Source organism: Misgurnus anguillicaudatus, chromosome 3, assembly GCF_027580225.2.
Source record: "Misgurnus anguillicaudatus chromosome 3, ASM2758022v2, whole genome shotgun sequence".
In the NCBI taxonomy this organism is placed as follows: domain Eukaryota; kingdom Metazoa; phylum Chordata; class Actinopteri; order Cypriniformes; family Cobitidae; genus Misgurnus; species Misgurnus anguillicaudatus.
Window position 1 is genome coordinate 30,474,975 of NC_073339.2, and position 26,470 is coordinate 30,501,444.

The following is a 26,470-nucleotide window of genomic DNA, read 5'->3' on the forward strand; positions in this document are numbered from 1 at the left end:
TTCACTATAATTTACTGTAATATATACCTAAATAAAAACTTCAAATGGTGTGGCCTACTCCTTATTTCTATATTTTATGTGTGTGTTTGAAAAAGTGAACCCCAAAGCTCCAAAATCAACAGCACTGACAGACACATCCTTAAAGTGAACCATTGAAGAAATGTGGGCTTAACCATGTGTGTGTGTCTGTATCTGTGTTTGAGTGAGTGCGGACAGGACAGATGGACTCAAGCAGCTGTGTGTGTTACCATTGGTTGTGACTGAAGTTTGCGGGTGTGTGAAAGACAACATTGAGGCCTTGTCTTTATTTGAACAGGAATATTTCAGTTTGATTCACACACACACATTCTGTCTGCTGGAATCTATGGCAAATAGCTACGAGACTTGAAACATCTTGAAAAGATTTAGAGGAAGCGAGAGAGAGTGGAGGGGAAACAGAGTTATCTCCTGTCTTTCATCTTTAAGTGTCTCTATTGTTTTGATCTGTGTGTCTTGAAGAGAGAGAACGAGCCATAGACAGACAGACGGATAGAGAAAGAGAGTTAGAGAGATTGAATCACCGGGAGAGACAGACAGAGGGAAAACAAGTGGTTGTGGGAAAGTTGGTGGTTGTCTGTATACACCCATACTGGCAGAATCAAATCTAAACACAAACACACACTCTGCCTTCTTGACCCTGAACTCATAGCCCTCTGTTACAAGCTTTGCGAATTCATCTTCAATCACTGATTCCATTCAATTTATCAATTGAATTCTATGATACATCAGTACAGTAGGTAAACGTGTGGGTACTGTAAGTAGATGTGTGTGAAGGAGGGCAGCCTGTGACCTCAGAGCCAGGCTTACAAGACGAGTGCTGAATGCCTTCGGTTCATAAACACCTCGCTAATGAGTCTCTCAGGGGAAAGCAAATGATCAGCGCTCATTTCTCCACAGATCCCTCTAACACCTGCTAATGTGTGTGTATGTGTGTTTGCAGATGACATTTTCATGGATGACAGGTGGTCTCCCCAACACCACTGGATGTTGAGAGAAAGAGACTGTGACTCACACATTCACGCTCATGGAGTACTAATCCATTTTCAGTGTTGCTTATCATATGTATCTCAGCTGTTGCTGGAGAGCAATAGGAAAGAGCTAAACTTCAGCTGCAACCACAATCCAGCTTGTGTGCATTAGCGGTCAACCAATGGGTTTGTCATTGGCCCGACTGATGCTGATTTACGCTGATTTTTGGAATAAATTTGTGGAATAAATTTAAAGTGGCTGAGAATACTACACTTCTATTGGGAGCCGAGAGCATTGTCATATTACCCAATATTTTTAATGAACATGATATGTTCCACATATTGTAGATTCCATGTGGGCTTGTTCTTTAACATAATAAAAAAGCTATAATAATAATAACACTTGAAGAGTTTCGTTGCAAAACGAGATAAATCCATTTTTTTACATTTTTGTCAAAACATGTTTAATATTATGTTATCATGTTATTATTTTGTTTTATGGTGCTACTTAGCTGTATTTTTTAAGTTATGAAGGTTTAAATCAAAACAAACCAATTGCAGTTGAATTGAAATTAATTGGAATGCACAACCAAAAAAACAAGATTTCTGAACAATTAAAAAAACGGTGGTTATCTCGTTTTGCAACGAAACTCTTCACTTATACCACGGGCCTAATGAATGCTTTATTCTGATTGGCTGAGAAATGTTCCATGGGTGTTATTTTTCTGTAAACCGCACACCTGACCTGTAAAATGTCTTAAAAATAGGCACCAGAGCAATGTTTGTGGTAAGCGTGGTATAAGCGGATTAATTGACTCCAGTCCTTTGAATTACCGCTGTGTTACCACCTTGGGTGTGCATTATTTTCTTATAATTCAATGGCCCATCATCAATTTTTCCTTACTAATACCATGGGGCTAGCCTGACGTTGCCATACTCAAAATTCTAGAAAGAATTTGAGTCTGATACCGCTCAATTGGGCTGTGATTATGGGGCGTGTTTCAACCGAACCAGGACAAAAATGCCTCTGCACTCAATTGGATAGATCTACAACCAATCAGAGCAACGGAGTGTGTGGCGTACGTCGAAATGGCGTCTGTCCTTTTGCAGCCTGACCTGGGGTGTGTTTCCCAAAAGCATCGTTGCTAACTAAGTTAGCAACTTTGTTGCAATGCAATTTCCCATTGCCAACCAACTGGTTAGCAATGATGCTTTTGGCAAATGCACCCCTGAACTGCTTGTAATTTCGCTACAGTGAGACTAAAATTATGATTGTACTAAGTCTAAGTTAGCAAATGTACACCTACTATGTTTGCAACATTTCATATCACGACATTGTGAGTTATTTACTAAGTCATACAGTCAGACTATATCTTACAATTTGTAAGTTAGATGATTTTCATCCACGGGCCTCCGAAAAGGAGCTGGCAACGACCACTAGTTATATCCACATTGCTGTGTGCGCTGTCGATATCTCAATTCTCCAGCGGCAGCCGTCTTTGTTGTAAACGGATTTAACACAAGCGCTCTTTGGTAACGTGGGTGATTACGTTAATCTTGATAATCTGTCCATCATCGTATAAAGCCTTCCCAGACAATTTGATTGGTTCGATCAGTTTTCAGTCGCACATAGTAGCGCCACAACGGAGCGACTCCAGACCGAACTTCCCGACCTGAAATGTTGTGGGCGGGGCTAAGTTCGGCTGGCACCCAGGCTGCCACGGGGCTGTTAAATGCTTTATTCTGATTGGTTGAGAAATGTACCATAGCTATGCATTTTTTTTTTTTGATAAATGCACACCTGACCTGTCAAATGTCTTAAAATAAACACCAGACCAAGGTCTTTGCAATATCCCCGCTGTAACTGCATTACCACCTTGGGTGTGCCTTATTTTCAAATAATTTGACGGTCGTCTATAATTCCTTACATATGACATTATATTTACAAATAATTAAGGGAAATAGTGTGTTCGTGACATTTGAACGTAGTGTCTTATCTTAAAACCGAAAGTAAATGGGTTTTCCTTGGGAAAAGTCTGCATTTGTAAAAATGAGCAAATAAAATATCAATAATGTTCCTCACCTTACTTACGACGTAGATATGATCACACTGTCTGGGTTTATTTCCGCGATAACAACCGGCTGCCTATGCATTATCCCATACTTATTCATAATTAGTAAACTGAAAATGTTTATTAGTCACTCAAAAGTTGGTAGGTTTTGGGAACAGTACATTACTACTGTATAAGGGAACTATCAATTATATTATTCGGACAAGTGAATGGGTCAGTGAATGGGTCAGTTTCTCTCAAAAAGGTCAGGGTCCTGATATATTTTTGAATTACTAATGTGAACTTTATCCCCAGGTTTTATAGAAAAGGCTTAAGGCTAGTTCTAAACTAAAATACATGTCAACGGAAAATAATTTGCACCGACAGATCGTAAAATATGCCAGTGTTGTTGATTTGTCTTAAGATACACACAAGTAACTTTTTTCGAAGGCATGTTTATAAAAGGCCTAGTCCTGGCTTTAGCTAAGCCTTGTCTGTGAAACCAGGCCTACATGTATAAATCAGAAAGTGAAGAGATAAAGATTAAAGGGAATTAATTGTATACGTACAGGGCCACACCCTGAAGACATGCATTGGCTGCTGGTTAAAGTAGTCCCATATCTAAGACTGTGTCACCTCTGGCTTAAACTTTAAGGGGTGGTTTCCCAGACAGGAATTATCTTAAGCTAGGCCTAAATTTAACTAGTTTTAACAAACATGCCTTTCTAAAAACATTACTGGCGTGCATTTTAAGGCAGAACAAAGGACATCAAATCAATGTATTTTAAGATATGTCAGTGCAAGTTGTTTTTAGATTGGACAGCTCTTTAGATAACTTTGTTTTTGGTTTGTCATACTGACGTTTGCTATCAAAGACTCAAGGATGTGGTTGTGTCCCTTTCTGTCTGTTTCTCTTTCCTCTCTTTCTTTTCTTCCTGTCTGGTCTTGTTAAACACCGTGTGCTGACTTTCAGACTTATAGACTCTTGACAGCAGGAGTCCAGCAAAGACATTCTAGTTTAAGGGTTTGCCCCCTTCCTCCTTATTGTATTTTGTTTTCTTGAAAAGTTTTGTTTTGCTTGGACACAAATAGGCATGTAAAACAGCAACTCAGAAGACCAGCAGTAGGGCTGGAGCTGGGACAAATGTTTATAGTGTGTAGTGGACTGAATATAATAGTCCTATGGCTTTGCTTACTGAGCTGCTTGTGTGCAAATCTGTTACGAAAGCTAATATTCATTTTCATGGAGAGTACATTTTCAATGTACCCAAAGCATTCACATCATTTAATGCTTTTACGTGAAAAATTATGTAGTAAAACACTGACAAGATTTTACAGAATTACTCTCCAATAAAATGTGAATGGATTTCTGAGCCACAGTTAATGGTATGTGTATGAAGGTAATGGGCATAACAAAATCACATTGTGCCTTTATTTTTCATGCTAATAAGATTGCACTGCCCCCTAGTGGATAGAGATATATAACCCATCACTGCAGCGGCACCTAGACAAGTGTGTGTGTTTGAAGAATGAGTTTTGATATTGCCTGTCTGTCTCTCTGGCACTTTTCTCTTTATATCCTGTGCTGCTCTGTGATTGGTGCTGTCATCTGCCACTCATTAAAATGACAGGCATTTAGATGAATAGAGGGAATCGTTTAACAGACAGACAATCTATCTCTGTCTGCCCACACACACACATAGAGTTGATCTGTTGTGGTCAGTGTCTGGTTTTGGGAGGCTCAGTGTCTGTCTCATATTATGATTGACAGCTGAGGAATTTGACTGACAGGTCTGGCTGGCTGAACTGGTTATTCAGGAACTCTAAGGGTCTTATGGTGTATGTGTGTGTGTGTGTGAGGGTTGTCTTTGAGGGTCTGCTTTGCATGAAGGAAGCCACTTCATTAAATACACCCCCTATAGAGACACATACCCACACGGGAACCCACATGCATGCACACACTCCATAAGTGCAAAGGTCAACCTTTGGGAACCCCTTGAATGGAGAACTGATCATGGGACAGGGGCTTCAAGTCTGATCATGTGACCTCTTGAGAAAGTCCAAGCATTTTGGCAGCTGCAATTACATATAAATGAGCGAATTAATGGTCATAAGTCCTGCAGGTGGACCCACGACTACAGAAGGAAAGCAAGAGTGTACAAAATTGATTCGTTTAGTTTGACATATCTCAGCGTTTTATTGTGTTACACAAAGTTTTTCCCTACAGCAGGAGAAAATAAAAGCGTGACGAGGAATGACTGAAAGTGAAAGATGGAGAGCGACATAAAAGCAGAGGATTAAGCCTCTGTTCGTTTTTGTTCATTTATTGAAAAGAGGAAAAGGGAGAATTAAGCACTTCCTCTAAAGGTGCTCAGGGGTCATCATTCAACCCTCTCTCTCCCTTTTTTATTCTCTAGTTTCTTTCTCCGCTCTTGATGCCCTCCTGGGTGTTCCTCTCTATACTGCCAGAAATTGTGTGTGTGTGTGTAAGATCTCTCTAGGTGTCTCGGCCCCCGCCATGTCTTTGTGTGTATGTGTGTGGTGCACACGGTCAGATGCTTTATTACGATTGGCTGTTTATTGCAGTTTTTAATTGTTTGATTTAATAGTTTAATTGTCTGCATCAAAGTTTGTTTCGCTCTCATCTGCTTGACAGCTGGAATAATGTTTGCGGCGTAATGTAGAAGTGTTCTGATCTAATAAATGCACTGGCGTCGGCGTCTTGTACAGATGCAGATGAACCTGATTAAACACAATTTCTATTCAGTCCACGTACAGCACACATCAGGATGACATTTTTACAGAGAGATGAAGTTTTACCCGGGCTGTTTATGGGTCTGCTCTGATGCATGAAAATGGGGACTTTATTTTGAAACATTTATTGAGGCTCACCATGATTGCAGCACCGAACAGGCTTCCCGCACACTACCCCCATTCTGTTATTGGCCAGATCATCAAGTAGTCACACTAAACTCACACTATTGGTTAAGCCAATTTACCAGTGCATTGTTGGGTTGATCGTGAATCGTGATCCTCAAACTAATGAGGAAATGATACAGAGCCATGTTTACTCAAGGGACACTCCACTTTTTTTGAAAATAGGCTAATTTTCCAGCTCCCCTAGAGTTAAACACTTGATTTTTATTGTTTTGGAGACCATTCAGCTGATCTCCAGTTCTGGCGGTACCACTTTTAGCATAGCTTAGCACAATCAATTGAATCTGGTTAGACCATTAGTATTGCGCATTTGCAGGCGGAATGATATTAATTAAATAATCCCCTGCTATTGAAAGTTACCAAGGGGATTATTTTTGGGCGCTGCGTAATATCATTGCGCCTGCTGCACCCATGGTACGGCAGCAAAGTCTTTGATTATTATGCCAGAATGAGAGTATAGTTCCTAGCCATCTGCCTTTAACATCGCAACTTTTAATTTTCTGTCAGTCTTAGTACATGATATAACTACAGAAGAGTCAAGTTTTAAATAGGAAGAATATCGAAACTCTTTGGTCATTTTTGAGTGCGATGCTAATGGTCTGGTCAGATTCGGTGGATTATGCTAGGCTATGCTAGAAGTGCTAGCGCCAGACCTGGAGATCAGCTAAATAGATTCCAAAGCTGTAAAAATCAAATGTTTAACTCTACAGGAGCTGGAAAATGCGCCCCTTTTTTCAAAACAAGTGGACTGTCCCTTTAAAGGTGCACTATGTAGATTTTAGCGGCATCTAGTGGTAAGGTTGCAAATTGCACCCCTCCCTTTCGAAGCACATAGAAAAGCTATGATAGCGGTCACAGGACAAACATGTCATCGTCTCAGAAAACGTAGTGGCAAACACGCTCTGTATAACGTTTTGTCCGTTTAGGGCTACTGTAAAAACATGATGGCGCAAAATGGCGGCTTCCATGTAAGGGGGCCCACAGTGAATGTACAGATAAAAACAGCTCGTTCTAAGGTAATAAAAACAATACTGTTCATTATGTATGGTCTTTATACACCACTGATAATATAGTTAACTATATTATACTGCATTGCTGTCAAAAGATCCTCCTAAAATTTACACACTGCACCTTTAAGGGAATTAGGCTTAATCACATGCACATACATTGGTTGTAAATCTGATCCATAAGGCACACAAAATTGGAAACACTTAGGGAGTTTCAAAGTCGTCATCTGATTCCTTATGGTTTTCAAGAGACCTAAGTGTCAGTTTTTTAATGACCAAACTGTGATTGGTTCCTTTACTCATGGCAAATAAAAGCTGCTACGGAGTCCAGACCTTCTGCCTTTAGTCTGAAGCTCTTACTATTCAAGAGGTGTTATTAAATAACCAATGTTATCAATATCTCTGCTAGGATTGAACAAAATACAAACTGCACACTTCCGCTTTATTATTGCTCATTTTTTTCTATTTACCTTATTTTTTTACCTGTTATTCTTCTCAAAAGAGAAAAATAAATACTGTATGTGAAGATGTCCACTGGAAGATATTGATGAAGTGTTCAGTTATATGTTGACTCGGTTTCCACTAGTATAATATCTTCTCTCTTTCTCTTTCTTTTCTCTTTAACCTTACATTTCTTAAAAGGAACTAAATATCACACAGACATCTATAATCTTCATTGCTCCCTATGATTACTAATGTTCTCCTTCTCTGTGCTTTTGCAGCGATCTGAGTGAAAATCAAATCCAGGGGATTCCCAGAAAAGCCTTCAGAGGAGCTACTGAGATCAAAAACCTGTGAGTCTTCTGTATGCATGTGTGAAATGCAGAAAGAGACAGACACGGTGATTTAATGATTGTGGGCTTTAATGAGATGCCCAGACACACACAATGACATATAGGGGAGTGGGCAGTCCAGGTAGATATTTGGGGAGAAGAGCACAGCACACCAATTGACTTGATGCTGGAAAAGAAAGAACAAAGATGAGGAGACAGAGAGAGAGATAGAGAGATAGTATCATGGCACAAGCGGATGAGTGAAGGAAAAGAGAAGTATAGGACATAGCCGTATGGGGTTTATCAAAAGATCAGCAGTGTTTTTGAGAGTGTATTATTCAGTTAGTAGCATGACCATTGAACAGCAACCTGAAGAATTGGCCAAAAACAAACATTATTGTCTCCCTTTCTCTCTCAGGCAGTTGGACTATAATCAGATTTCCTGCATTGAAGACGGAGCGTTCAGAGCCATGCGGGACTTAGAAGTACTGTAAGTGTACCGTGTATGTGTGTGAGCATGATTGTGTTCTTTTGAATTAAGCCCACTGCGGAGATCTGGTTTGACGTGGGGTCAAAGACGGGCCACATTGGTTTTGGGATTTTTCAGAAACTTGTTTTAAGAAGAAATTGATATAACAAACTTACAGATCTTATTAAAACATTATACCAGTGCAGTTATGGGAGTTATACTATTTATTCTATATATTTCATACGTTTCTGTTTTGTCTACTGCCTGTATTTTCTCTAAAGCTGCTTGTAACAACGCAGAATAGAAGTAAATTAATGCATTTGGAAGACGCTTTTATCCCAAAAATATCAGTATGTGTGATCTCGGATCAAACCCCTGACCTTTGTGTTGCTAACACAAGGCTTTATCAACTGAACTACAGGAACTCATTTATTATTGTATATTAATGATGTTGTAGTATGGATTTTTCAGACTTCTTTGTATAGGCTATGTTTACATTAATGCGTTTACCTATTAAAACACATTACTTTTGCCACGTTTAAGCCTTTCATTTACACTATGCCACCGCTTTCGACCCTCATAACTGGAGTCGTTCGTAAACGCAGAACACTATGTTTTAGTTTGAGAAATCAGACGTTACCCTGCAGTGTAAATGAACATAGATGGAGTCTTGTGTAAACGGTCAGCTGATGTTAAAGTGACAGCGCATCATTTTCAAAGTAAAAATTATTTTTATTCAGGTAAATGGAGGTTTGCAACGGAGGTTTTGGCAAAAGTAGTAGACATCTACCAACCAGCTATTATAAACGCTATGTCAGATTGTTTTAACTTGTATCCTTATAGATAATGTATGTTTTATATTTATGTTTTATATTTATGTTAGCTTATTACGAAAGATAGACTGTCATTTTAAATGCCATATAGGGCGTTGTAAAGGCCAATATGAAGGGAAAATTGATATGGGTCAGACATTATTTTTGAGTTTAATTTAAGTTTCGTTTGCTACTTTTAAATGAATTTCATTTCATATAATTTGTCTCTTAATTTTAACCAATGTTTTGTTGATAAGTTTTGTGAATATAAATTAATAAAAACAATAAAATCAACGTCATTAATATTTAATGCTCGTTTATCTGCTTGCGCTTTTTTGCTATTTCTGTGTTGCTAGCGGACTCGGAGGACGTGCACGGACCTCGCACACTTTTAAAAATTAACGCAATAAGCATTTCTGTAGGCTAAAGCTTTACTTTACCTCTTATTATGTTTGATTGAAGTTTGCATTTGCTGAAATTTATTTTTGCTTCAAGTTCACTAACTGTTTAGTACTGTTCACTTGAATGCTTCCTTTTTAAATCAAAAAGACCTTTCTGTTTGGTTATAACATCAAAATTAACCTATTAATCATATTAATATGTTGTAGGGGGAAGCTAGAACAATATAAGACTTTCCCAAACACATTTTTATAGGTTCAAAAATAGTGTCTGTTGTAGTTGCCAGCAAAGGACCCAGTTATTAATTTTTGTCAATATCGCACACCCCTAGGCTGCATAAATGCGCAAAGGTAAGCTATTATTAGAGTAATAAGTTATTTTACACTTTTATGCGCATGCCCAGTCATGTGATTGGTCATGTTTCGTGCGTTTATGGTCGTGTATAGTGTGGATGAAGATTCTTTTTAAAATGACAGTATAAACGAGGATCGTTTTCATTTTAAAATGCCGTTTTAAAACGCAAATGCTCTAATGTAAACAGGGCCTTAGTGTATACTTCGTGTTTGGGTCTCAATAAGATCATGGCAGCAGTATGTGCTAAATAATTGTATAAAGTGCATATACAGTACAAAAGCAGGATTAGTTCAGTAATCCTGTTTTAAAGAATGGAATAGATGTTGATAAATAAGATTATGCTAGATTATTGTATTATGATATATTACTTTGATGATTTGTCACATATGGACAGAATGGGATTTGGGAGACAAAATCTCTGTATCAAATAGCAGATGTGCATCAACAAAGTGGATCCCCGCACATAATCTCAGGGACACATGCACACGCACATATATTGCAACCTAATATTACATAAATTAAACATTTTCTCAATTGATTTGCTCTCATGTTCTTCCAACTAAGAATGACTTTTACTTCGATTGTGTTTTTACTATTATTAGCATTAGGGACAATAATGTATACTATTTATTTTCATTGCGTGCATATGCCCACAGCTTGGCCATTCTTCTGAAGAAATGCATACTGGCTTGGGGATAAAAGTCTCATTATTGCTTCTTGAAATATGAAAAGTGTTGTTTTTCTCTGTTTCACAGCACACTGAACAACAACAATATCTCTCGTCTGTCAGTGGCTAGTTTTAACCACATGCCCAAGCTCAGGACATTGTGAGTACCTCATCTCCTCACACAGCACACATACACGCAGAATTTTCATTAAACTAGTCCTTCAGACTGTCGTTGGCATCTTATGCGGTAATTATCGTCCTGGCCCTTAATAAGTGTCATTATGGGATAATAGCGTATAATAACCGCATTAATATGTATGTTACATTAGCATACATTTGGTAGATTAGAGTCCTTTGTGTGTGATCATGACTTAATCCCATTTACGTGATGAACTAAAGTGGCTAATTGCCATATCAATATTCTGGCCTGTGTTAACGAAATGTCTATGTGAAAGAAAACATAAGATGGAGAGAAGTAACAAGCAATCAGTGTCAGTTGCTTTAGTGTTCACTTTAGTTATGTGTCATGTGCGCAATATCACAGTGTTTTAAAAGGATAAGACATTCAGTTTGTGGCAATAATTTTGTATAGAAAAGAGAAGGAACCAGAAGTCAATTCTAAAGGAGCTGACAACACAAAATACAGCAAAAAGTGTGTGTGCTGGTTAACTGCGATGTCGGCGAGTACAGGACATTAATTAATGAACATGAAATTCTGATGCAAAATCAATAACACACACACACACTCTTGCACACAAACACAGGTTTTATTGACGTCTCTGCATCGACTGCTAGTGGTCCTTTAAATGCCTATTTCTCTCTCTTTTTCTTTCATTTCTCAGTCGCCTGCATTCTAATAATCTGCTATGTGATTGTCATGTGGCTTGGCTCTCTGATTGGCTGAGACAGAGGCCCCGCCTTGGGCTCTACACACAGTGTATGGCCCCGCCCCCCCTGAGGGGCCACAATATTGCAGAGGTTCAGAAGAAAGAGTTTATCTGTACAGGTGAGTCAATTTATGCGGTTTGTTTAGAGGAGATAAAGGCTTGTGTGTGTGTGTAAGAGAGAATAAATGCATAATTTAGCTGTTTTGTTGTTGAATCTTTTATATTCTGTCCATTGTTGGGCTTTTTATGTTTCTTTTATCATGCTATAAAGACTTCAATAGAGGCACAAAAGATATTTGTGCAGAAAAAACGCAGGCAAAAAGTTTCTTTACTTTAAATTGGATTTTGTTTTCATATTGCAGTTTCTGCACAACTACTCTATTTAAAAAGGTGTTTTATTGCATAGCTTATTATTCCAGGACTCATGTAATTTTTGTCTTTATGTGTGTGTTTTAGGACCCCAGTCTCACTCGTCCTGTAGTGTATTGCAGTGTCCTGAACTGTGCACCTGCAGTAATAACATAGTGGACTGCCGGGGGAAAGGACTGACTGAGATACCCACCAGCCTGCCGGAGACCATCACTGAGATGTGAGTAAAATGCAGACATACAATACACTTTAATCTTAATTATATATAAGTTCTCCGACACAATTATATTATACTGCATATTAGGAGTGACCTCGACTAAGGATTTACATATTCGAATCAGAATTGTCGAATCTTTCCATAGTCGACCGATAGTCGAATCATCTATGTGTGTGCATGGGTTGGGAGGGGGTCAGACCAGGTACAAATTGGTAACTTTTATTTTCTTTCACAAGCAGCACACATAAACAACTTTCTGAGAAAGTGACCAAAACTGTATTTCAAGTGATGAACAAAGACAAAACAGACGATGCATTTATATATTTTTAAGGTAAAATGTAAGGCAACATTTGTTTAATTATAACATTTTTAAAGCCACGATCTACAGAACATCACACAAAAAAACTTTTTGATAACTAAACCTAAAAATATACCGCAAAGGTGATCCTGCCTTGGAAACCCCAGCTACAAGTCAGTGTTTTTATTTAATTTGGAGATTTATCGCGTCAAAGCAGTCATGACCCAAAAAAACGACAAATGAGAAATGACAAATAATTTGTGATTGTTACTGCAAATTATAAAAACTAAGCTTTCAGCTTACAATTCATTAAACGTTAATTTATAACAAGAAAAACACTGAAATGAATGATTATAGATACTATGCGTATTATTTAACACAGAAATATCTGCTTGCTTGCTTTGACTTTGATCATCTCTGTATTCACTTTAGATACAAAAAAGACCTGATGATATTATTTATTTTAGGAATCTCTTTGCTATCATTTGAAAGTGAACATAATTACTATATAGATTAATCCAAAAGTCATGCCCACAAAAAAACCTGGGATGTTACTCTTCCATGTACCCTTTAAGTACAAATATGTATACATTTGGTACCAATGTGTACTTTTTCAAAAGGTACCACCACAGTGACAGCTCTTGTTTTTCTGAGATTGTGTTGGACCAGTTTAGCAATGGTGGTTAACAGAAAAAAGTGAATAAAAGACGCTGATTAACCAAGGGAGTCCAGCTGGTTAAGCTAGAATAAAAGAATAGTAAAGAACCAGCATCCAGAATACCAATAAGGTCTGGTAAGACTCCACTGTCTATACATCATCTTTTAGATTCGGTTAGGATGGTGTTGGGTTGGTGTTGAGTGCTGGGTTGTATTCTGTATCAAATATTTTAACTACGGAGGTCATGCTGAAGTCACGCACATTAATTCAGCGTGGAAATGGATTTATTTTATCAATGGCATCTCATCTGAGGGCCAACGCTCTGCCAACGGAGCCCGGATTGAGACGCCAGATCTTTTAACTGTTATGTCTCTGTGCCAGGGTCATTGTCTGTCTTTTCTCTTCTGTCTTTTCTCCATCTGTCATCCTTTCATTTTTCTTCCTCTGATGGCTGCGTGCGGGGCTTTGGCAGATGAGTCGGATTATTTCATTTGGCTCTGGTTGAATGAAATGTGTGTGTATGTGTGTATTCATCCACCTATGTGGGAGCCTGATTTTCATGCTATGTCAACTTTGGAAAGCTTATCTGATTTATGACATATTTACTGTCAGAGAGAAGAGAGAGGGCAAGAGAGTGAGAGACAGGGAGAAGAGAGATGTTAGTTATAATAAGCAATGGTCTTTGTTGATTACTATAGTACTGAATGAGTAATACTTATGCTTCTTAATTCATTATTGTTGCCTTCACTGATGGATAAAGAACAGCAGATATTAGATATATTAAATATTAAAATGATAAAACTATGGTTTATGTAGTGGGCTATGGAAACATTGTGTATTTTTCCTCAACCAATGGCATGACATTTTTTGTTTGATGGGGTAAAACCTATTTAAGGTTCCTAAAGTTTTCATTGTTGGTTCTTTGGAGAACCAAAAATGTTTTTTTAGGGCAGTGCTTCAGGAGCACTTTTATAACCTTCCTTTTTAAAAGATTAGTCCATTTTCTTAATAAAAATCCAGATAATTTACTCACCACCATGTCATCCAAAATGTTGATGTCTTTCTTTGTTCAGTCGGGACGAAATTGTGTTTTTTGAGGAAAACATTCCAGGATTTTTCTCATTTTAATGGACTTTAATGGACACCCTCACTTTACAGTTTTAATGCAGTTTAAAATTGCAGTTTCAACAGAGTTTCAAAGGATCCCAAACGAGGCGTAAGGGTCTTATGTAGCGAAACGACTGTCATTTTTGACAAGAAAAATAAAAAATATGCACTTTTAAACCACAACTTCTCATCCATCTCCGGTCCTGCGACGCGACAGCGCGACCCCACACAATTGCGCAATGACGCCGAAAGGTCACGTGTTACATATATGAAACGCACATTTGCAGACCATTTTAAACAATAAACTGACACAAAGACATTAATTAGTATCATTCGACATACAACAACATTGAAACGGTCCTCTTTCTCCACACTTGTAAACAGTGGGGCATAGTTTCACATACGTCATGACCTATTGACGTGATGACGTATTACGTGAGGTCAGCTGGCACGTGGTTTAAAAGTGCAGATTTTTTATTTTTCTTGTCAAAAATGACAAACGTTTCGCTAGATAAGACCCTTATGCCTCGTTTGGGATCGTTTAAAGTCCTTTGAAACTCAGTTGAAACTGCAATTTTAAACTGCATTAAAACTGTTACGTGTTGGGGTCCATTAAAGTCCATTAAAATTAGAAAAATCCTGGAATGTTTCCCTTAAAAGACATAATTTCTTCTCAACTGAACAAAGAAAGACATCAATATTTTGGATGACATGGTGGTGAGTAAATTATCAGGATTTTTTTTAAGAAAATGGACTAATCCTTTAAGAGTATGGGGCACAGAAGGCACACACTTAAGGTTTCATTGTTTAGTCAATGTTTCTGCGTGTGTTTGTTTACAGCAATTTTAAGTTGATAATTAAAAAATTTTCCCAGAACAGAGATTTGTACCAGATTGAACAACGACTGCAAATAAACACAACAGAACCTGGCACCAGCTCAAAATAGAACTACAGCAAACATACACAGCTGTTACACAGCTTTTTATTAAAGGTCCCGTTCTTCCTGTGTTTTTGAAGCTTTGATCGTGTTTAAAGTGCGCAATATAACGTGTTCATGTGTTCAAAACTTAGTATTTTTCACACAATTTACTTATCTGTATACCGCTGTTTTCACTGGTCTCAAAATGGGCTGATGTCCTCCTTGTACTATGAAGTCCCTCCTTCAGAAGTACGTAACGAGTTCTGAGTGTGTTTTGATTCGACAGCAACTTAGCTTAGCAGAGCCGTTTGAGCCAAAGCTGGTGACGGAAGTATTCCTGTGGGCGGGGTTTAGTCAAAAACTCTTTTATTGACGTCATTCAACCAGGAAGTAGAGGGCTGTCATTTTGCAGGTATTATTTATGCACTAACAGCAACTTTACACACTAACTAAAGTTAAAAAAATGGGATCAGAAAGAACGTGACCTTTAATATATATATTCTCCCAAACTTCACCATTGTTCTCTTACTCTTCAAAAAACGTCTCAATGGCACGTCAGTGCCTAAAATTTATAATTCCCTCACCTTTCTGTAATTTGGATTATACGTTCCATTCATTTGCCGATTTATTCTTTGTCCGTTCACAGCCGACTGGAGCAGAATTCCATCAAGATAATCCCACCAGGAGCGTTCTCACCTTACAAGAGACTGCGGAGAATGTGAGTGTGTGTCCATGTGAGCGCACGAGCACACACAATCGCACAAAAACACACTGATACCTCACCTCCCTATCATTTTCTGCCTTTTTTCAGAGATTTGAGTAATAACCAAATAACCGAAGTGGCGTCGGATTCCTTTCAAGGTCTCAGATCTTTGAATTCTCTGTGAGTATATATATTTATATACAGTAGGCCTACTGCATATGTGTGTGTGTGCGTGAGAAGAGGATGTAAGAGTTATATTAAGCTTCCATCTTTCTTTCAATTATTAATGATCTGACTCATTCAAGCTCTTAGAGAACAGGACACGATCTGACTCAACCCAGCCTATCCATTCAGACATATAAGACGGTCATCATTTCAATGTAACACCTTTAAAGAATGTTTAGATACGGCTACATGCTTTAAAAAATGATACATGCTGACTTGAATGCATACAACTGTTTGTATTGGCCTGACATTTTTACTGTGCGTCTGCTTGGCGGGGGGTGTACAGTATGTGTCCGTGTCCCGCTCCCCCGGTCTCTGTATTTTCTTTGGTTTACTTTACTAACCGGGATCCAATGAGCCAGAACCTAGTGGGCGAAACAGCTCCCTCTCTTTGTCAGTCCCTCCGGACCGGCCTCTTAGGAACACCAGCCAGCCATTTACAATCTCTCCTCCTGAAAAAATACAACCTCGTCCAATTCAAGTGTAGCATGGCCAAAGACATACAAAGTCCTGATATGACATCACAGCAATGAAATATCTCATATACTGCCCTCGAAATGTATTTAAACATGATAAAATCTGTTAAAAGAGAGCTGGGAGTCATGCATGCTTAATTGGTGCTGAAAGCATCATCGTATCAGCCAAAAATAATTACACACAAAATGTGTAGAATTTTCTTTCCAGTATTTTGGGAAATCTCCTGAGCTTATTGAGGAGCTCTACGCGTGCGGATGATTTCGTGTGGGCCTGTTTGAATGTAGCATTTTACCATATGGTCAAATGCACAATGCAATTATTCATTTTAATGTTACAATGCCAAGAAATGTTTTAGCCCTGTCTGACCTTTTCAGATTACTCACGTATTTCCTAATAATCCTCACCCTTACTACAGTAACATCTTTAGCTTGCATAGGGTAATGGACTATTAGGATAACATAATGGATATGAGCTGTAATAGATACATTGTATTTGTCAAAAGAAGATTATTGTTCGCATTCTTTTTGGTTTTACATTTAGCTTTAAATATGATTTGTCATTGATGGTCCTGGAATAATTTCAAGTGATGCACTTTTGCTCCAGCTTGAGGAACCATTTTTGAATAATGGTTGTGTTTGTGGGTGGGTAATGAACATCTTTAATCTTTGCTATTATTAAATATTCCTTTGTGCCTCTGCCTTTCAGGGTTTTATATGGGAATAAAATCACTGAACTTCCCAAAGGCCTTTTTGATGGACTCTTCTCATTGCAGCTACTGTGAGTAATGTACATTTTACGATTTTAGGCTTGAAGGGACCGTAGGGAGCTGTGTGTGTTTGTGTGTGCACTGTTAGGAGAGGACAGTAAGCTTCACTAGTTCTCCTGCTGACAGACAGCACAGATGCACACAAACTCACACACGTACACATCTGCTGTATGTGTGGGGGAGCTAGGATTGTGTTTTAGGAAATGCATGGTAATCCAAGTATTTATACGGGTTTAAGTAGACAGTAACAACACATGCACATGCATGCAATCCATGTCAGAGTGAACAGAGATGTTTATTGAAGGTCATATAGAGTCATGAATTACACATTTTAGAGATAAGAACTAACAACTAGAAGTAACTAATGTGGAAGTCACCTGTCAACCCTGTCTTATAATACTGTAAGTTTTATATCGTATATAAATCTTATAATCTAATTATATATTATGTCTTATTTAACATTCTATCAGTACTAAAGATATAAATGTTATTTTCTTCTGAATTTTTTGAAATTATAGGTGATTTAATCTAGAAAAAAAGATCAAAAAATTAAAAAAATTGACTTTAAGCTTGGTTTTTAGTTTTCATTAAAGCCACCTTATATTTCATTGGCCGCACATCCATTGTCGCGGTTACGCATCTGGTCGAAACTTTACTTCCGGTTTCTGTTTGTTTAATGGTCTGACTAGCGGCTAAAATGAACTCTGGAACAAATACCTCGTCGAAAATAACAAATGTTTGGTTTCCTAAAGACAAGGATCAAGTTATGTGTGTTCCACGAAAGCGATTTGTTTATGTTGTTACTGCTGAAACGGTCTATATATTTTTTTGTTTTCATACCAGGTTAATGATATTTCCTGAGGCCTAACCAAACTCCATCATTTCAACATAACTCTCACATACACACATGTGTGCTGACATGAGTAAACATAATTTGACCAATTTATGTGCTATTTTTAACAGTAAGGAAACCCCTAATGTCCGTTTCAACTCTGTGACTATATTTCTAATGACATTTTCAAACATACACACAGACGCAAACAGTTTTATCACTGTATTAAAGATGTGGAGCATACATTTTTTTTATGTAAAAGCTGCTTTGTAAATGAAAGATTCTGTTTACCCAGAAATTTGTTTTCCCATAAGGCGCTGTATAAATGAGTCCACAGGAAAAATGTATTTTAAAGCCTTGCTCATTTGTTTGTTTTCAGATGTTAATCCATTTACAGATGATATTTATATTGTCTCAATTTAAAGTGCATGCATAGATTTGACTGTTTACCCAAAGATTTGTATGCACGTCTGAATGTTTGTCCCTACAGGTTGCTAAATGCAAACAAAATCAACTGTTTGCGTGTGGATTCTTTTCAAGACCTGCAGAATCTGAATCTTCTCTCACTTTATGACAACAAACTCCAGACGATTGCAAAGGGAACATTTTCTTCTCTTCGAGCCATCCAAACACTGTAAGTTTCTCAAAGGAAAAAATAATGCTTATAGGAAAATAAATAATATAAAAAGAAATTAAATAGAGACCTTTAAAGTTTCCAGCGGAAATGACTAAAGTGATAATGTTGCCATGACATGGTGGCATTGTGGTTAAAGGGATCCTAATTTGTGGCCCCTGAGCTTTTCAAAGTTGAGTAACCTTGCTATACAGTCCTGTGCAAAAGTCTTACCGTGGGTTCACACCAGACGTCAAATTCGCGTCTACCGTGCGTAGTTGGACCCTTGAACATTTTGAGTGTACTCGGTTCATTCTCGCCTCTAATTCTAGTTATTAAGACATTCACGCGGAAATTTGCGTCATGGGAGGGGCTTCTGCGACTCCGCTCACTTCCTGTAATCACGTCTCTACTAGAGGAAGCTCCTGATTGGTTAACGTGGCGTTTTAACCGCCAAAGTTCACATTTTTCAACTTACGCGTTTCTCGCAGCAACTCTCAATACTTGCCATGAGGCGGAATTGCGTCTACCCCGCTGTGCTAAACGCCTCATTCGCGCCGCGAGACCTCCAGACGTGCGTCAAAGTGTCTTTACATTGATTTAACATTGAAATCACTCGCGCTTGACGCCTCTACCGCGGCTGGTCTGAACGCAACATTAGGCCACCACCACCAGCTTTGTTGTTTTAGCAAACTTTAATGTGCATCTATATTTTTTTCCCACTCTTTTAATTAAGATACAAACAGAACATACAAAACTATGTACACAAAATTAAAAACAAAATAATTTTCATAACTAAATGTCTTCTTTTCTTGGAACGAAACACATCTTGAGCTTTTTGAGAAGACTGAAGTCCTGAAGTCATTTGATTAGAATTAGAAATTAGCATTTAATTTTATTTAGGTTTAAGAGAACCTGCAGTTGCCTGCTATTGCTCAAGTGGAAGGGGAGTTTACCCTAAATACTTGACATTTCAGCTTATACTTTTATACTGTTTTTAACACTACATTAAAATTTCTTGTAATTTCTGGTTATATTCTAATAAAAAAGAATGAGAAACAATTATATATGATCACTATATCATTGCCAAAACAACAAATGTAATGGTGGCTTGGTGGCCTAACCCCTCGTTCAGACAGCCAGCGACATTATTGCTGTTTGTCGCTTGTCTCTTTCAATGAGGCGTTTCTAAATCTGCTTGTCATAAACAAATGAGTACCGTCCACGCCAGTAACTGACGAGAGAAGGATGACGTGAACTCCACTGCTTTGTTCTCATTGGTAGTCGCTCCCGAAAGTCGCATAGACATTTGCATAAAGTTAAACTTTTCTTAACTTTCTCGCGTCGCTGGACATGCCCATACGGTTGCCAACGGTCACTTTCGCTCGTGTCGCCGGAAGTCGGCAGGTTTCCATTGAAATGAATGAGATTGCGTCGCTCTGCTACTGCTTGTCGTTGGCTGTCTGAATGGGGCGTATGACTTTTGCACAGTACTATAGATTACAATGCCGGCACACTGTCATATTTCAAGCTGGTCGTTAAGTTAGGAGTAAACATTTAAAAGTATTTTGGTGGACATACCCCTTTAATACGACCTTCATTCCTATATGTTCTAATAAAGAACCATATTTAATTCTCTTTGTCAGTCACCTTGCCCAGAACCCCTTTATGTGTGATTGCCATCTGAAGTGGCTTGCTGACTATCTGCAAGACAACCCGATTGAGACCAGTGGTGCCCGATGCACCAGTCCCCGTCGTCTTGCCAACAAACGCATCGGTCAGATCAAGAGTAAAAAGTTCCGCTGTTCAGGTAAATAAACACACATGCATTACTAGATAAGCTTTAAATGTGTTGAATGTGTAAATTGCTTACTTAAAATATAAGCAACCCAGTCTCATGAAGATGCGTATAAATAGCACGAAGTGTGAAAACTCGTGCAATACATACGCCAAATTCCAATTTGGCAGATATATGATACACCAATCGTTCCAATTTACTTAATACAGCGCATCTTTTTTTGTCGTTTTATGTTTTGGTTTCTCAATTTTTTTCAATTTTTTCACCATTGTCGCATGGTTTTGGTGTTAGAACAACTTTTTGTTACATAAAATGACATCCGAACCCCAATTCTTACCCCAACTCCAAGCGACCATGGCTTAAAAATAGACAAAAACATGGAGAAACCTATTTATTTAACAACATCCTAAAGCAAATCTCAAATCTAACCCCAAACCGAAGCGATAAAATGGTTTAAAAAAACAGATACAAATTTAGAAAAGCAACAAAAAAATATGCGATGTATTAAGTGAACTGGCGTATCATATGCACACCAAATTGGAATTTGATGAATGTATTGCACAAGTTTTTACACTTTGTGCCATTATACGCATCTACATGAGACTGGGTAGATATAAGGGATCTCTGCATTATCCTCTTTACTAGGCAATTTACAAATTTGAATGCAAATACTGTATGTGTGTGCAATATTAGTGTACTGTCTATCAGTTGAGTATCGATCAATTCTGGGTTATAAATGAGCAAGATTCTCAGATCAATTTTCATATTCATTTATTGATCCAAAGACACACACACGGTCCTCCTCTCAGTTTTGTTCATCTCTCTTTGTATAGCTAAAGAGCAATACTTTATACCAGGTATGTCCGACTACTAGACATTTTGCTTGTGTGCGTACTTCACTAAAGTTTTTGGACACACTCACACATGCAAACATGGTATGCTGGATGAACACCCTGCCTGAAGTACACAAGTGTGATGTGTTGAGATTTTGACTGCGGAGAACAGCACCATTGTGAACGTTACGGACAGCACGTGTCATGTGAATAACCAAAATGTTTTTATGTTGAATAAATGTTAGGTGATCACACAATGCACAATGCAAATGATAATCTGCTGTTCCTGCAGTGGATTGGTGTGTGCATGCTCACATTTCGCACCTGCTGGCATGGGTCTGACACACAGGTGTCCGCCAATGTGCACATGTGTGCGAGTGTGACATACTCTGTCTCTCTCTTCCTTTCTCGCACACACACTCAGGGATTCATCATATCAATAAGTGTAAGTAAACTATATCACAGCAAAGACCCCCTCCACCCAAATTAGTGAGATGACACCCAGCAAGCCCCTCCACCTCAACCCCAGTGAATCACAAACCAGCAACCCAAATCTATGTGAAATACACTATACTGAATGTGTGTGGATTATATGGTGTAACAGGTGGTTTATGTATTTATTTACTGCTGCAATATTCATACACTCATTCCACATCTGTTAAGACATTCCTATTGGTTTATTCCACCTACATAAAGTAGAAACCCATCCTTTAACCTTTAGTATCTCTCTCTCTCTCTCTCTCTCTCCCTTTCTTTCTCTGTGTCTTGTGGAGGAAATTCAGCGGGGTTTTCCTTTGTGCTTGATCTAACCATGTGGTTGCCGACTCGGACTAATACATGGTTCTGTCAAGCACCATGGAAGGTCTTGCAGCATCTACAGCATGGCAAGCAACAAGCGACAAAATATATGTGTGTGTGTTTTGTCTTTGTTTGATTGTATGTTAAGAGTATGTGCGTCATGTGTTTGTCTACATGTAAGTGTGTATGTGTGTGCGTGTGCACAACACTCAAAAGTCATGGCTAGTATATCAGCATGGCTTTGCGTGTTGATATAGTTATTATGATGATGCTGATAGCATGTTGCCATGGTGATAACTGAGTTTCCTCTGGTCTAGCACAATTAACCTTTAACGTTTCATGCCCAGTGATCCTTAACCTTTAGCACTGTACCTTTTTGCCTAGACCCCATTAAGTCTCTCTTTCTCTTTCTCATGCTTTGTGCGATTTGTTTGTTTCATACAATCTGTCTTTGTTATTGTCTGGTGTGTAATGTTTTGTGTGTGTGTGGTCATGTGTATAGGTGTGGAAGACTACCGGTCTAAACTCGGTGGGGACTGCTTCGCTGACCTGGCCTGCCCAGAGAAATGTCGCTGTGAAGGAACCACAGTGGACTGTTCTGGACAAAAACTCACTAAGATCCCAGATCACATACCTCAGTATACAGCAGAACTGTGAGTGCGTTACATTTAAAAGTCGCATTTGTGACCCAGTCTTTAAAAACAGAAAAGTTTATTTTTTTCATTTAAGTCATTTATGTAGTATTTGCTTTACATTTATGCATTTAGCAGATGCTTTTATCTAAAGCAGTTTGAGAAATACAACAAGCGATTCATCTTAACTCATTCCCCGCCGGCAATTTTTTGAAAAGTTGCCCGCCAACATTTTTTGTGATTTTCACAAAAGTTTCGCAAAATGCCTTCCAGGAAATTTTTCTTCTAAAAATATATAAACATACAAATATATCAAATGAAAGAACAGACCCTCTGCTTTCAAACAAACAATAAACAAACAAACAAAACGGGGAAAAAAAACATTTCATCATATCTATATTTTTTCATATTTTTCTTTAAAAAAAAATTTTTTTAGCAAAAAGCTGAAATAATTGAATTTTTGTGAAGGATTTTTTGTTGGTGATCAGATTCAGTACAATTATCAAAACATACACAGAGTTTAAAATTAGTAAATAATGTTTTGGCTTCAGTTTTTTTATAAATTGGGTAAGTAGATAATCATGGTATTGCAGATTAACATAAAAATTAATCAGGAACCCATTTTTTATGCAATTTCTCGTTTTTTTCTTAATTGACGAGATAACTCGTCAATGGCGGGGAAAGAGTTAAGAGGACAATAGACAAAAGAAATGCCAGTAATACACAGTGTAAAGAACATTATGATAATATCACCTTGATTTTTTTAATATCGACTGAGTAAGGCCATGTTGTTAACTCCTCCGAAGCCAGTATAAAAATACAATATCATTAAAATGCATTTTTGCAAGTTTACTTAAATTTACAGTAAATGCAAGGAAGTACATCCTATACATATGCATATTTCTTATATCCAAAATGTATTATATCCAAACATACAGTATATACCTGTGCTTTTAACGCTATCTCACAAGAATAAGTACATATTTACGAGTTGGCAAATTTGTATTCATTCATATGACCACATTTGTACGTTTTTGTACGATTTGCCTTGACCCCTATGACGTTGGGGATAGGTGTGGGTTAGGGGTTGGGTTTCGTCGTTGTTGTTTTTTTCATACGAATCATACATTTTCATTACAAAAATGCACAGAAACTTTTTAAGCTGTTTTAGTGAGGGCTTTTTATAAGCGCATTGATTTTCATACTATGATATTTGCTATACCCTATTCCAGAGGCGGCTCGTGACTGCTCATCCGAGGATGCGCTAATTCAAAATAAGTGTTCGGATTGTCATGTGTGTGGTTCCCTTTTCCAAAATATGTGTCCTGCGTGTCGAGAGATCCTGTGTGCATCACGTGTTTTGTGAAAATAAGTGCCTGCTGCACACGCGTCAAAACCGTTTATGATAAAAGAGACGTTCATGTTCAAAAAATACACGCAAGACACTCCCTTAACAGAAAACTCTGATTACGCATGAGATTATGCGAGTATCTTGCAAACGCGAGCATCTCTTTTATCATAAACCCTTTAGACACATCTGCAGCAGGCACTTATTTTGGCATGACACGTGATGCACACACCATCTCTCAAAGCGCAGAACACATATTTTGAAATTACGAACCACACACATGACAAGCTACATACATGTTGTGACGAACTTCGCATCGTGCGCTTCTAAAAAAAGAAGTCACCAGCCGCCACTGCCCTATTCCCTGGACCAGTTTTTAGATTTAAATTCAAACATTATTTGGCTTGTTTTTGAGCATTTCTAGTGAGGACGACTTTAAATGTTCTCAGTTTTGGTTTTTAGCATCTTTGCCATATTTGTAAGGACAATGTGCCAAACTTGAACACGGCATCCAGCAACACATAATAACTAATTTGATTAATTACTCAAATAACTGACAATTAGTTTTTGTGTGTTTTTCCACACAGTCGCTTGAACAATAATGAATTTACGGTGCTGGAGGCTACAGGAATCTTTAAAAAGCTGCCACAGCTGCGCAAAATGTAAGTCTCTCTCTCTCTCTCTTTGTTGCTTTCTCCTTCTTTTCCATTTTGTAATTGCCATCTTTAGCTTTATGGGAGAATTTGTGCATTTTATTAGAGATCTATTAATATCATGTCCACCTGTGTTGTGCAGTAACCTTGGCAACAACAAGATCACTGATATTGAAGAGGGTACGTTTGAGGGAGCAAACGGTGTGAACGAACTCATACTGACCAGCAACCGCTTAGAGAGCGTCCACTATAGCATGCTGAAAGGCCTCGGCGGTCTGCGCACCCTGTGAGTATTACATGCTTATTACTATGTGTTGACTTGTTATAAAAGTCACATGGATAATCACAACTGAACCTCATGGCATTATTCACAATAAAGGACTAATTTTACTCACAGTTTGGGCACATGTGCGTGTCCCACACTTTTGAATTGACAATGTGTGTTCGTGAATTTTATGCAGGATGTTGAGGAGTAACAAGATAAGCTGTGTTAATAACAGCAGTTTTACTGGTCTGAGTTCTGTGAGGCTGCTATCTCTCTATGATAACCTGATCACCTCCATGTCCCCGGGAGCCTTTGACACACTACACTCCCTGTCCACACTGTAAGTACTTCACTTTTTTGTTTATATGGTCTGAGAAAATTAGGTAACACTTTACTTGAAGGTTTGTTTATAAGACTGACATGACACATTTATAATCATGACATGACATTAAGTGTCATTTGTTTAATTATGTCATTTTAAATGCAAAGATGACATTGTTTGAGATGTCTTTGTCATGACAACTTGACATTACCAAGACAACATAACTGACCACTTTTTACCAGTAAAACAAATTGATTTGGTCATTAAAATGTCATTAAGTGTTAATTCTCTGTCAAATAGTTTTATAACAGCGTCATGAATATTTTTCTTGACCTCAACTACAGTGGTACAAATATAATTTGTCATTAAAATGTCTTTAAGTGTTTTATAACAACATCATGAATATTCTTCAGTTCATAATGTTTTTTTAAGTTTCCTCCATATGTGTTTAACAAAGAAAATCAATCATTTAATAATAATAATAATTAAAATTGATACAATTATATTTTATTGAATTTGGAGACCGATTCACCTTAAATTAAATGAAAAGTAGCCATGCAGCGTTGGGTCCATATCGCTGCAAAGTTAATTACAATAAATTAAATTGATTAAATGTTTTGTTCATTTTTTCTTCAGAAAATGTCAGGAAATTTCAGAAATTATCAGTTTTTTATTTATTGTGCACATACATAAAGTTAGGTATTACATTTTGACGTATCTGTATAATTTTTACATTTTGTTAAGTTATTTAAAATGATTTGACATAGTATTAACACTTATTGACATTTAAATCACAATTTAATGTCACGTTTATGACAGATTTATGACAAGTTATGTTGTATTGGTTAATGTCAAGTTGTCATAACAATTGCATCAAAAATTCTTTGCATTAAAAATGACATAGTTAAACAAATGACACTTGATGACGGTTGTCATAAATGTGCATAAAATATCCTTCATGTTATGAAGGTGTCATGTCTTATGAACACCCCTTCAAGTAAAGTGTTAGTTTGATTTGCAAAATATTTGCTAAATCATTTTCTTACAGGAACTTACTGGCCAATCCGTTCAACTGTAATTGTCATCTGGCCTGGCTGGGCGAATGGCTCCGTAAGAAACGTATCGTCACGGGCAACCCGCGCTGTCAGAGCCCCTACTTTCTTAAGGAGATCCCCATTCAAGATGTAGCCGTACAAGACTTTGCCTGCGAGGACGGTATGTCTGCATGTGTGTTTTGTATAAACAGTAAGTGCATGTGTGTGTCAGGCGTCTTT

General features: G+C 37.8%; 1 protein-coding gene across 4 annotated transcripts in view; it reads left to right on the forward strand.

Annotated features, from left to right (window-relative positions):
• Positions 1 to 26,470, forward strand: part of slit2 (slit homolog 2 (Drosophila)) — a 90,305-nt gene that overhangs the window by 43,031 nt on the left and 20,804 nt on the right. For 3 of the 4 annotated variants that reach the window (XM_073864337.1, XM_073864336.1, XM_055205446.2), the window contains exons 5-20: positions 7,725 to 7,796; positions 8,194 to 8,265; positions 10,565 to 10,636; positions 11,319 to 11,482; positions 11,820 to 11,952; positions 15,578 to 15,649; positions 15,743 to 15,814; positions 17,042 to 17,113; positions 18,425 to 18,568; positions 20,194 to 20,357; positions 21,179 to 21,202; positions 22,479 to 22,629; positions 24,544 to 24,618; positions 24,752 to 24,895; positions 25,071 to 25,214; positions 26,245 to 26,411. In XM_073864337.1, coding sequence (XP_073720438.1) covers positions 7,725 to 7,796; positions 8,194 to 8,265; positions 10,565 to 10,636; positions 11,319 to 11,482; positions 11,820 to 11,952; positions 15,578 to 15,649; positions 15,743 to 15,814; positions 17,042 to 17,113; positions 18,425 to 18,568; positions 20,194 to 20,357; positions 21,179 to 21,202; positions 22,479 to 22,629; positions 24,544 to 24,618; positions 24,752 to 24,895; positions 25,071 to 25,214; positions 26,245 to 26,411 — 1,742 coding nt within the window. The remainder of the gene's footprint in view (positions 1 to 7,724; positions 7,797 to 8,193; positions 8,266 to 10,564; positions 10,637 to 11,318; positions 11,483 to 11,819; positions 11,953 to 15,577; positions 15,650 to 15,742; positions 15,815 to 17,041; positions 17,114 to 18,424; positions 18,569 to 20,193; positions 20,358 to 21,178; positions 21,203 to 22,478; positions 22,630 to 24,543; positions 24,619 to 24,751; positions 24,896 to 25,070; positions 25,215 to 26,244; positions 26,412 to 26,470) is intronic. The other variant, XM_055205447.2, reaches the window with a different exon arrangement.